Here is a 12500-nt window from a genome sequence, read left to right as displayed (position 1 = left end):
GATTCATCATCCATATCCATACTAAATTGCACTTTAATTGCAGCCAACCTTGAGCGATTTTCCTCGTTACTGTAGTTCTTTTGATAGCTTTTCTACCGGAGGGATATTAATAAGAGACTAAGGGATTAAGCCGGATTAAAGAGGGGGAGGGGGTTGGTATCTTGGGGTTGCAGAATCAATGGGGCATTCCCCCAAAAATGTGGCAATTAATAATTGGAACCTAACTGAAAACTGTTATATCAGTAATAATTATAGCAATGGCACAAAGTATGAATTACAATGAGTTGCCTCTCCAGAGTGTTTACTTTATTTCACTCATAATATTCAAATTTGTTTTTCATTTAATTTTTATTTTTTGCTCCTTCAAAGCCACCCAATTCATCCAGCCCCCGCCGCTAAATTTTCCCCTGAGACTTTCGCTGAAGCCTCGGCGTTTTAGAGCAAGCAAAAGCTGGCTTCACGACGAGAATAGAATGTGTGTAAATGGGACTGGCGGAACTCACTAAAGTAGTTTGGTGTTTTAACTTGTGGAAGAGCTTCTATCAATACTTTCGATGTTCTATCCTGTTCTACCCGATTTTCAACTAAGACCTGTAATTAAGTTTCAACATTAAAGGAGAAAGCCGCATTACCTTAGTTGGTTTGCAGCGGGTCCTTTATCCTGTTCAAATTGGAATTTAACATATTTTTTTGTGGAGGGAGTTAAACCGAAGTACTCGGACAAAGGCGAGAACCAAAAACAAACTCGATCCGGAATCGAGCCCTGGCCACATCTTTGGGAGGCAAGCGCTCTCGCCACTGCGCCATCCCTGCTTATGTGATATTAAATTTACCTGTATTCTCTTCTTCCTCAGCCAGTGTAATAGATCTCCGTATGGCACATATTCCAACACCAGAAATATTGGATCTGAGTTAACGCAACAGCCCAGCATGCTGACAATATTCCTGTGTGAGCCAATCGCCTTCATGAGTTCAATTTCCTCAAGAAATTGATTTCTGGCTTCCTCTTCTGTTGTGTCTAGAGATAAGATCACGTGATCAGTTCTGAAAAAACTTTTCAATGACGTTGCAGCTGGTTAAAATGGACATACGCACCATAGAACAAACTTTCATCAACCATTAGCAGAGTAGCCGGCAAACATTACAAACCAATCAAAGTTTCAAAAAAGAAGTGACAAGTTATTTGTTCTCTGGTTTCGGTGATCAATGTTACACATGGAAAACGTAGTTTAGACACCAGGGGGTGCTCGTTGGAAATTTCGAAAATAATCCCTATAAGGTACTAAGATTCTGTTTTGGGGGCGTGGCTTGAACGTTTTCTCACCTTAGGTACCAATTCTAAAACAACACATACTCTCCTGTCACATTTTTTGGGGTCAATACACTAAATGGGACTGCAAGAGCTCCCGCTGTGGACCTTTCGAGGCTAAATACCCTAAGAGTTACTAAAACCGCTTTTTCAATCCCTTATAAAAAGGTAAGACGAGTAATTAACCCCCGCACTTTTTATATGGAAGGTCCTCCGGGGGGGTTAGTATATTTAATTCTTTACTGGTGGTTTAGACGCCTATGACTTGAGAATCATCTACTTACCTCCCAAAACTTTAACAGCTACAATTTGGTCTTCTTTCCAGTCAACAGTCTGTGTTCTTGGCTTATAAAATACTTCAATTCCAGGGGATTCTTTGAACGTGGCTTTAAACACCTTGCCAAATGCCCCTCGACCGATCTCTTCCTTGAAGACAACCTGCTCAGGTAGAACTTCCCAGCGACGAAGAGCAAAAATGGTGGATTTTGATCTAAAGGAAAATGAGCAAATTGGACTCAGTGGTTTACTCTTACTGGCCTCTATCACATATTAGTGTAAATCTGCTGGCGTTCTATCACGAATGCCGTTCTCTGATTGGCTACGCTACACTATTTTGTTGTGGACAGTGAGTAGCCTTGCAGTGTGCAGTGGGGTCCGCTTCTTTGCGTTTTCAAAGTTTCTCTGAAGAGAATTTAGATTAAAGTTTTGAAAGACTGGTAGATTACAATTATTCGCTCTGAATTTCTATGCGTGCATGATAGTTGACTTGGGCTGCGCCCTCGTCAAAAGAACTGCGCCCTCGTGACAGCAATCTCGAGCTCATAATCTAATTGTTTAGTAGGGGCGTTTATCGGAATACAGGCTTCCAAGTGTGTCATTAGGAGACGGGCACCCGGTAATCTGACCGCCTATAAGGGTAATAATTTGCCCCCGCCCCCCCCCCCTGGTTTGACCATCTAGAGGAAAGTTTTTCTTCTAAAGAAGTTCCGAGTTCTAAAGCTTTTGCCCGCCTGTGAAAACAAGTTACCCCCTCCCCCCCCACCCTGCCAAAAACGTTAATGAAACCCCAGCAAGGCTTGACCACATGTAACTGAGTAAACGTAACAGTGGCGGATTCAGAGCTTCAGCTAGGCGGGAGGGGGCGGTTTTTTAGCTTGTCCTGCGCAGCTTTTTTCTACGAAAATAGGAATAGGTGGCGAAAGCTACCGGCTACAAAATATATTCAGATGTCGCGTCGGCAGGGAAGAAATAAGGCTTTTTATGCTAAGGAAGCGTAAATTACACACGTTTAACCTCTTTTTCCTTTTGCTATTCGGCTTCGTCTAGAGGTCATTCTGATACCGGTCTATACCCGCTCCAAGGTCCTGCCACTTTCTTCACCTTCTATTTTTTCAAACGATTATCGATATCGAACGCAAACGCAGGTAGCTCCGGAAAGCAATACTTTCAGCCAAGATAGGGCTTCAGTCAATGGGTTTATAGACCAAGAAAAGTGAGCGAAGTAGAAGAAGAGAGGGACCTGGGGTAAGGACCATCTCTTTTTTCTTCGTCCTCGCTTCCTAGCTTCGCGCAAGGTTTCTTCACAAGAGCAAGAAAACTTATTTACAGGCCACAGCAGTATCGACATATGCGCAATGAAAAGCGTTGGGATGTTTTTATTTTGAGGAAAATTGTTGAGGTATAAAAGTATAATTTTAAGTGTAGATGAACTAATCATGGCGCTAAAAATACGTGTTGCGGTGACGGTGTTTCGTTGACTTTTCTTGCGGTGATGCTGTGTTAGTTAATTTTTTTTTTGCGTTGTCCAGAACCCCTAATGTCCGCCTGCTCTTCGCTCTGTAAACTACAACCTATGGGGTAATAACATCCCGTCACCCCCCAAACCAAGAACATGCAATAACTTCTGGTCTGCACTCTTTTTCGTATCTAAGTGCAAACAGACCGTGGAAGTCCCTCCCAGAGGCCTTGAGAAGTTGTAACAAGATAAATGAACTCAAAAGGAACATTTTTAGTTTTGTCTATTGTATTATGCAATAATATGTCAATTATCTCCGGGCAAGTATGTACTTTGATATCTATCGTAATAGTAAACTTTTTATATTGTATTTTAAATTTTAACCATTTTAAAATTTTAATTATTTAGCTCGAAGGTATTAGCGTTATAGCTACTCTCAAATTCGAATATGTCTATTCGAGATTCAGAACAAAGATGGCATTGAATTACCTCCTTGGCCTCAGGTTATGAGCAAGTCGCTTCCTTCTTTTTGCTTTCCGTCGAAGCGCAAATATTAACATTGAAATGATGATAAGTAGGGCGCAAAGTCCTCCGATTAAGGCAGATAACTGTGTTGCAGACAGCCCTTTACCACCGTCAGATTCTGGAGATTTGTCAAAGCTTGTTTCTTTGCTTGTGTCTGAAGCTGCGAACAAGATTAAGGTGAATATTATTTAAAGTAGAGAAATTCGGCCTATATTCGTAATGCAAGTAGAGATAGAAATGCCGGCTACCATCGTGGGACCCGCCTCCTACGGACGCAGACGCTCTTTTGGCTCGTCACACAATCTTCATCGTCCACGTGGGGGACCAAGATTGCGTTACGAGGCTAAAGAGCCTCTGCGTAGTAGGCTATCATGGGATCAGTTTCTTTCCGAAGAACTCTTTCGTAAAACTTTTTCCTTTGCTGAACTGAAATACCATACCAAAATTCTTACTCTAATCTCACTTTAACTGTCGAGAAACGGAAACTTCTCACAGTATGCACAACATCATTTTTTTGCCTAGTCACCACGCTCTTCTCGTTGGTTATCTTCGCTATGGCTCAGATTGCAAGAGGAAATTTTCAAAAACGTACCTGACTGAAGTGTTTTTATTATCCACGAACTTGATCTCTCGCTCTCTCCCAGTTCATTCCAGGCCGAGATCTCGATCTTGTACTGCGTGTCACATGATAACGATATAGTAAAGTTGGTCGTGATAATGTCAGTGAGGTTAACTTGGTACCAGGGCTCCTCAATTTCTCGTGGCTGAATTCGTTGGTAGTTTATTGTATACATGGTCAGTGGACACCCGTTGTCTGCAGGAGGGCTCCATGTAAGGATCACATCACATCTCGGTGTTTCGGTTTCCTTGTTTTTGATGACAGGAATTGACGGAACCTCTGTAATGAGAAAGAACAGAATCTAAAGCATCAGCTGGAGAAAAATGCTTCACCTCAGAAATATTCTAGCACGTACGGATGCTTGAATGTACTGTAGCGAAATTAGTGACACAAACATCCACTTTTCTTTAGCAGTGTCAAAATTATGACAGTTAACGATGAAACCATAGTTAATAGAGGGGAATGGTTTGGAAGCTCGGCAAACATCAAAGGAGCAAACAAAGATGCCAAGATTTAGGTTGGAAAGTCCACGACCGTGCACAATCTTTTGTTTTGCGCTCATACACTATGCATGAATTACGTAACCAACACGTTTCTATTGGTTAGTTCCTCAGTACGGAGTAAACAACTTGTGTTTTGTGCACGGTCAAGGCCAAAAAAGAGAACAAAAACCTACAACAAAGGAATTTATCGCGTTTCATAGCCATTCCCCTCTATTAACTATGATGAAACACAGTACTTTGTTTAAAACATGCAACACTTCTTAAACCTTCACATGATTAATTAACTAAGCACATCTCTCTGAAAATCTAAACCAAATTTCTGTAAGTATCACTACATGACTTATTATATGCCACGTCACCTCCTTGGGTTTTGAAGTTCCATATCTTGCTCTCATTGAAAGAACTTTCCATAAATCCACTCAGTGAGGTAACAGTTACTTCATACTCTTCCTTACATTTGAGCTGTAGCGTATAACTGTCTGTTTTTCCTTTCACGATAACTGATTGCCACTTGCTTTTGTTCGCCACTTTTCTGTAGTACACAGTATATGTGATAACTGGACACGCCCCTTCTAACGGAGGCTTCCATGCGACAACAACAGTTCCTCCTGGAACAGCCTTGGTAGAGTTTACGATTTCAGGAACACCTATTTTCAGAAGAATTTGGCTCAATACATTATCGTATTTCATTTTTTTCCAAACATAAAGTGTAAGTTATCTCAGGTACAACTCATGTACTAGAGTGCCAACTGATCATAAGCTTGGTAGAGAGGATGAGTGGACATCACTTAGGATTAAAAATAAAATCTATCAAACAGCAGATAAGCCCTCAATTCACTAACGGTCCCACATCGACGAGCAGGACTGGCTCCCACCCACACAAGTTAATCACAGGTCGTGATAGACACCAAACGTTCCTGCTGCTCTGCCCAGACTACCTCGGGAAGATAATGGTGCAGTATTTTTGACGAAATTCGAGGTGTTTAGATAGTCGATGACCCACTGCCTCGAGTGTTTGATATACCTTATCAATCGACTAAGAAAAACTAAGGGCTAAACGGAGAACTAAAATCGTCCAAATCTATGCTAATTAAAACCGAGTATTCAAACCTCCTTCACGGTTGTGATTTTCTTTGTTTTGACTTGATGAATAATAAATGAGTTTGAGAAATATCTTTTCAAAATTTATGCTAATCCAAATCTCCTTCACGGTTGTGATTTTCTTTGTTTTTGAGTTTGAGAAGTTTATATGATGCTTGTAGTCACCATCACTGCTTCACTTGTTTTTTGAATAGCATCAATATATGCAGTGCTGAAGTGAACGCCAACAGCAACAAAAATAGCATATGCATTTTATGCATCATGTTGACACCTCTCACCTTTCTAAAAGGATCTTTAGAGATGGCGCTGTTTTCGGCAAAGCAATGCCTTGCTATTAAAGGATTTTACGGCCTTCTATGAGAAACCCACGTGGGGTAGACAGGTTCTACGCAAACCAAACTATTGTAACAAACCACGTCAAGACGGATACAATGACAGATAGCGAAAGGCTGATATTTAACTGATTTTTCAGTTAAAAAACCACAGCTCACCTCTTAGTTTATTGATTTGATCTAGCGTCAGTGCTGTTCCAAAGACGTAGAGATCCATAATGGATCCGTGGAACTGATGGTTCTCCACGGTATGACCGTCCTTACCAATTTGGTACAGTTTCCCTGTGAGTCCATAGAACTTGACCTCCGATTCATATGATCTGTACCCTATTTCTTTCCCGTCAGCATATATATACAAAGCTCTTTTTACAAGATCCCAGGTAACAGCCACGTGGGTCCACGTGTCCAAGTTAACGTTGGTACTCCCTAAGGAAAACCATTCTTCTTTTCCGTCTTGGTGGCGATGAAAAATGATCTTCTGGTTTTCTATGCTTAATAGAAACTGCCATGGATAATACCAGTCGCCATAAATCGCTGCCAACTCATCGGGGACTGATGTTGTTTGCTTTAACCAACAGGCAATGGTAAAACTCTGATCGGTAAGATCAATTTTAGGTGTACGGGCGAAAGAATTTGTTTGGTTGAAAAAAGCGGCCTTACTGCCAGGACATCGTCCCTCTGCAAAGAGTGGCACGCTATTAAAGCTGAAATAGAATACCAAGGAAGTGTGAGTTGAATGCAAATCGTTTGAAACCAGTAATGAAACAAAGCAGTTCTTATCTATCATATCATATATCGCACTTTTCGTTGTGCTAGATGCCAACAAAAAGGAGGCTGCCTGCAGGGAAAATAAGCTAGTGGTTTTGGAACATAAATAGAGTTGTTGATTGATTGATTGATTGATTGATTGATTGACTGACTGACTGACAGAGTGAGTGACTGACTGACTCACTGACTGGTTGACTAACTGACGGATAGATGGACCGACGGACTGATTAATTGACGGACTGACTGTCTGACCGATTGACTAACTGACTGACAGGTTGATTGATGGATGGATGGATGGATGGATGGATCAACTGATTTATTGATTAATCATTACCAACCTTAGAAGTTCGTCTTGACCATTCAGCAGCCAGTGACCAAGAACCGGCATATCTTTAAAAAAAAAATGTAGCAAAGAAAAGTAATCGCATGGCTTTCCCTAGAAGAAGTATGTAGTTTGATTTATTTTGTCAAAACAAATCTAAGAGTGTGTACCTGGTAGCCGCATTCTACAGCATCTAATCATCTCAATACAGTGCAGGTCATCACAGCCTTCTTTGTAAACACCCACCATGTAATACCAGTCTTGCTTACACTTGCTCCAGCCTTCCTTATCTAGTGATAGCCTCACGTCTTCATCATAGCAATCCCTGGCCATGTCTATGTTTGCAAAGTTTCTCGGCCTACAACACAATGCTTGTTCGATATTGTGCAGCTTAACGTCGCTTGAGCGGTAAAACCCTTGAAGGAAATACCCATCTGGACAGGAGGCCCACTTGTTATTTCTATATTGGAAAATGATATTCACTATCAGTTTCTTCCTCTCTCCCTCCCTACTTCCATTCCTCCGTTCCTCCGTTCCTCCCTTCCTACCTTCTTCCCTTAACTTCCTCCCTTCACTTCCTCCCTTCCTTCCTCCCTTAACTTCCTCCCTTCACTTCCTCCCTTCCTCCCTTAACTTCCTCCCTTCACTTCCTCCCTTCCTCCCTTCTTCCCTTCATCCCTTCCTCCCTTCCTCCTTTCACTTCCTACCTTCTTCCCTTCCTCCCTTCCTCCCTACTTCCCTTCCTTCCTTCCTCCCTTTCTCTCTTCCTCCCTTCCTCCCTTAACTTCCTCCCTTCCTCCCTTCTTCCCTTCATCCCTTCCTCCCTTCACTTCCTACCTTCCTCCCTTCCTCCCTTTACTTCCTCCCTTCACTTCCTCCCTTTCTCCCTTCACTTCCTCCCTTCCTCCCTTCTTCCGTTCATCCCTTCCTCCCTTCCTCCCTACTTCCATTCCTTCCTTCCTCCCTTCCTCTCTTTACTTCCTCCCTTCACTTCCTCCCTTCCTCCCTTCACTTCCTACCTTCTTCCCTTCCTCCCTACTTCCCTTCCTCCCTTAACTTCCTCCCTTCACTTCCTCCCTTCCTTCTTTCCTTCTTTCTTCCCTTCCTCCTTTCCTTCCTTCTTCCCTTCCTCCCTTCCTCCCTACTTCCATTCCTTCCTTCCTCCCTTCCTCCCTTAACTTCCTCCCTTCACTTCCTCCCTTCCTTCTTTCCTTCCTTCTTCCCTTCCTCCTTTCCTTCCTTCTTCCCTTGCTCCCTTCCTCTCTTCCTCCCTACTTCCATTCCTTCCTTCCTCCCTTAACTTCCTCCCTTTCTCCCTTCACTTCCTTCCTTCCTCCTTTCCTTCCTTCTTTCCTTCCTCCCTTCCTCCCTACTTCCATTCCTTCCTTTCTCCCTTAACTTCCTACCTTCTTCCCTTCCTCCCTACTTCAATTCCTCCCTTCCTCCCTTAACTTCCTCCTTTCACTTCCTCCCTTCCTTCTTTCCTTCCTTCTTCCCTTCCTCCTTTCCTTCCTTCTTCCCTTCCCTCCTTCCTCCCTACTTCCATTCCTTCCTTCCTCCCTTAACTTCCTCCCTTTCTCCCTTCACTTCCTCCCTTCCTCCCTTCCTCCATTTTCCCTTCATCCCTTCCTCCCTTCACTTCCTACCTTCTTCCCTTCCTCCCTACTTCCCTTCATCCCTTCCTCCCTTCCTTCCTTCCTCACTTCCTCCTTCTTCCCTTCCTCCCTTCCTCCCTACTTCCATTCCTTCTTTCCTCCCTTCCTCCCTTAACTTCCTCCCTTCACTTTCTCCCTTTCTCTCTTCACTTCCTCCCTTCTTTCCTTCATCCCTTGCTCCGTTCCTCCCTTCCTCCCTTCCTTCCTCACTTCCTCCTTCTTCCCTTCCTCCCTTGTTACCTACTTCCATTCCTTCTTTCCTCCCTTCCTCCCTTCCTCCCTTCCTTTTTTGCGTCACTTCCTCTTTCTTCCCTTCCTCACTTCCTCCCTTCACTTCCTCCCTTTCTCCCTTTAATTCCTCCCTTCTTCTTTTGTTCTCTTCCTCACTTCTTCCCTTCTTCTAATTCTCCTTTCCTCCCTTTCTCTCGTTTAGCTCCTTTTCTTTAAATTCCTTCCTTCCTTAAATTAATCATCCTTTTTCTTTATCTCATCTCAAGATGCTTTATACGAACATACAAACGTACTAAATGGAATAACCTACCACCAGTCTCTACGTAGATCAGTGGGTAAGGCATTTGACCGGTTATGGGTTCGATTCCCATCGGGTAATCTGATTTTTTCTTTGTTTCACTCTCGTGGCAAAATAATCTACATAATCTCACTTTGCTTGTCGTTTTCGCTTTCACTTTTTTAAGCCGAGTCATTACTTAAAAACTTGAAACATAGTGCAGCCAATCAGGATGAACAGAAACCCAGTTGTCGGTTCTTCAAACTTCCGTCACGTCCAGGGTTTCTTTAAGTAACGTTTCTTATTTGCTAATCAAAAGACATGACAAATTGAACTAACTTGCTTAATTTCGTTTTCCAGTCTTCTATTTGGCAGTCGGGGATGTCATCCTCGTACTCATAAGGAGGGATGCAACACTGCCCTCGTTTAATATTATCGATACCATCAGCTGGAGAAGAAGTAAAATCATTTTCCCTCCATAGACCTGTCAAGTAACTTCCCGAGCACGAGCAGTTAGCCCATCCTTTTCGACTAAGAGCGATTTGCCAATCCACCTCAAGACAATTCTTGTCCGCTGTGATAAATAAAGGGCAACAGATGAAAATCGTAAATTTTCATAACTTCAACTGGAGGTTTAACGGGGATATTTTTCAATGCTACAATTTTCATACTGTTTGGCAATATCCTCTCTTACAACCTCGTTGAGGTTTCTTATTATCTAATCAAGTCTCAAGAGGTTTACAGTAGAAGGCTCCACATACATTTGGAGCAGCTTTCGATGATTTCTTTACGGGCTGTAAGAAGGACGATTCAAGAAAGTGGGCATTAGCAGATTTGAATTAAATAAGGAAAAATAAGGATTTATTCCAGATTCAAAATTAACTTTTGAATTTGTAATTTATAATTGGGACCTGACGTGCTCTCGTTCTGGGTCTATCTATTTAACCCTGCTTCCTTTTTTTTTTTTTTTTACAAATTTCCCCGTTTTATAGTTCCTTTAGCTTTCATTCAATTTCATCAAAATTGAAACAGACCCGCCTGTGGCAAAAACAACAGAGCAGTGCTCAGGCCTCAATCTATTTCTAGGTCCGAGTATGGAGGAAGCAAATCATTTCTTCTCCGAAATGTATTATTGAAACTGTCATTTCTCTCTTTCTTATTTCAAGTTACATTAATTATCAATATTACCTCCACCAGTCTTGAAGTTCCATATCTTACTGTCACTCAAATTACTCTCGCTATGACCACTCCACGAGGTAACTGCTACATCATACTCTTTCCTACAGCTGAGATGTAGCATATAGCTGGTTTCATTTCTGTTCACAGTAACCGTGTGCCAATTGCTTTTTACTTCGAGGAATATCACTTCCCTGTAGTGCACAATGTATTTGTCAAATGGACAAGCCCAGGGAGGCTCCCACGCGACGACAACGATCCCGCTTGTTACTTCTTCGGTCGTGTTTACGATAACAGGGACGCCTGGAATTATATATTAAAGAAAACTTGTGAGTCATAAAATTTCGTTCATAAGCTCCCCTTCCGAAAATAAGTCGCCAAATTCATAGCTTCAAACTCCTTTCGAAGGTAATTTCCTACGCGTACAAGAGTAAGACAATGTGTTGAAGTTGCATTTAGATTTTTTTAAAGAATAGTAATTCAAGAAAGTGGGCATTAGAAGATTTGAATTAAAGAAGGAAAAATAACGATTAATTCCAGATTCAAAATTAAGTTTTGAATTTGTAATTGATAATTGGGACCTGACGTGCTCTCGTTCTGGGTCTATTAATTTAACCCTGCTTCCCTTTTTTTTTTACGAATTTTCCCGTTTTATAGTTCCTTTAACTTTCATTCAATTTCATTAAAATTGAACCAGACCCGCCTGTGGCAAAAACAACAGGACAGAGCTCGAGCTCAGGCCTAAATCAATGTCTCGGTCCGAGAATGGAGGAAGCAAATAATTTCTTCTCTGAAATGCATTATTGAAACTATCATTTCTCTCTTTCTTATTTCAAGTTACATTAATTATCAATATTACCTCGACCAGTCTTGAAGTTCCATATCTTACTGTCACTCAAATTACTCTCGCTATGAGCACTCCACGAGGTAACTGCTACATCATACTCTTTTCTGCAGTTGAGGTGTAGCATATAGCTGGTTTCATTTCTGTTCACGGTAACCGAGTGCCAATTGCTTTTTGCCTCGAGGGATATCACTTCCCTGTAGTGCACAATGTATTTGTCAACTGGACAAGCCCAGGGAGGCTCCCACGCGACGACAACGATCCTGCTTGTTACTTCGTCGGTCGTGTTTACGATAACAGGAACGCCTGAAATAATGATTGAAGAAAACTTGTTAGTCATAAAATTTCGATCATACGCTCCCCTTCCGAAAATAAATCGCCAAATTTATAGCTTCAAACTCCTTTCGAAGGTAATTTCCTACGCGTACAAGAGTAAGACAATGTGTTGAATTTGCATTTAGATTTTTTTAAAGAATAGTAATTCAAGAAAGTGGGCATTAGAAGATTTGAATTAAAGAAGGAAAAACAACGATTAATTCCAGATTCAAAATTAAGTTTTGAGTTTGTAATTGATAATTGAGACCTGACGTGCTCTCGTTCTGGGTCTATTAATTTAACCCTGCTTCCCTTTTTTTTTTTACGAATTTTCCCGTTTTATAGTTCCTTTAACTTTCATTCAATTTCATTAAAATTGAACCAGACCCACCTGTGGCAAAAACAACAGGACAGAGCTCGAGCTCAGGCCTAAATCAATGTCTCGGTCCGAGAATGGAGGAGGCAAATAATTTCTTCTCTGAAATGCATTATTGAAACTATCATTTCTCTCTTTCTTATTTCAAGTTACATTAATTATCAATATTACCTCGACCAGTCTTGAAGTTCCATATCTTACTGTCACTCAAATTACTCTCGCTATGAGCACTCCACGAGGTAACTGCTACATCATACTCTTTTCTGCAGTTGAGGTGTAGCATATAGCTGGTTTCATTTCTGTTCACGGTAACCGAGTGCCAATTGCTTTTTGCCTCGAGGGATATCACTTCCCTGTAGTGCACAATGTATTTGTCAACTGGACAAGCCCAGGGAGGCTCCCACGCGACGAC

At 41.7% G+C, this 12500-nt stretch overlaps 2 protein-coding genes across 3 annotated transcripts in view; both read right to left on the bottom strand.

Annotated features, from left to right (window-relative positions):
* LOC137985189 (uncharacterized) overlaps positions 1-11664 on the bottom strand; it is a 17785-nt gene extending 6121 nt beyond the window's left edge. The window contains exons 1-12 of one of the 2 annotated variants that reach the window (XM_068832712.1): positions 11413-11664; positions 10566-10856; positions 9717-9951; positions 7385-7674; positions 7231-7282; positions 6284-6828; positions 5051-5338; positions 4162-4467; positions 3534-3729; positions 1594-1799; positions 834-1018; positions 1-92 (exon numbers count right to left, since the gene is read on the bottom strand). The exon at positions 1-92 is cut by the window's left edge and continues 244 nt beyond it. In XM_068832712.1, coding sequence (XP_068688813.1) covers positions 1-92; positions 834-1018; positions 1594-1799; positions 3534-3729; positions 4162-4467; positions 5051-5338; positions 6284-6828; positions 7231-7282; positions 7385-7674; positions 9717-9951; positions 10566-10856; positions 11413-11524 — 2798 coding nt within the window. In that variant the 5' untranslated portion in view covers positions 11525-11664. The remainder of the gene's footprint in view (positions 93-833; positions 1019-1593; positions 1800-3533; positions 3730-4161; positions 4468-5050; positions 5339-6283; positions 6829-7230; positions 7283-7384; positions 7675-9716; positions 9952-10565; positions 10857-11412) is intronic. The other variant, XM_068832713.1, reaches the window with a different exon arrangement.
* Positions 11665-12242: 578 nt separating this feature from the next.
* Positions 12243-12500, bottom strand: part of LOC137984409 (deleted in malignant brain tumors 1 protein-like) — a 28717-nt gene continuing 28459 nt past the window's right edge. Inside the window, exon 16 of the mRNA XM_068831587.1 lies at positions 12243-12500. This exon is cut by the window's right edge and continues 50 nt beyond it. Coding sequence (XP_068687688.1) covers positions 12243-12500 — 258 coding nt within the window.

The sequence above is a fragment of the Montipora foliosa genome, chromosome 14 (assembly GCF_036669935.1).
Source record: "Montipora foliosa isolate CH-2021 chromosome 14, ASM3666993v2, whole genome shotgun sequence".
NCBI lineage: Eukaryota > Metazoa > Cnidaria > Anthozoa > Scleractinia > Acroporidae > Montipora > Montipora foliosa.
The sequence above is the reverse complement of the archived record's forward strand: the minus strand, read 5'-3'. Positions and strand labels throughout refer to the sequence as shown.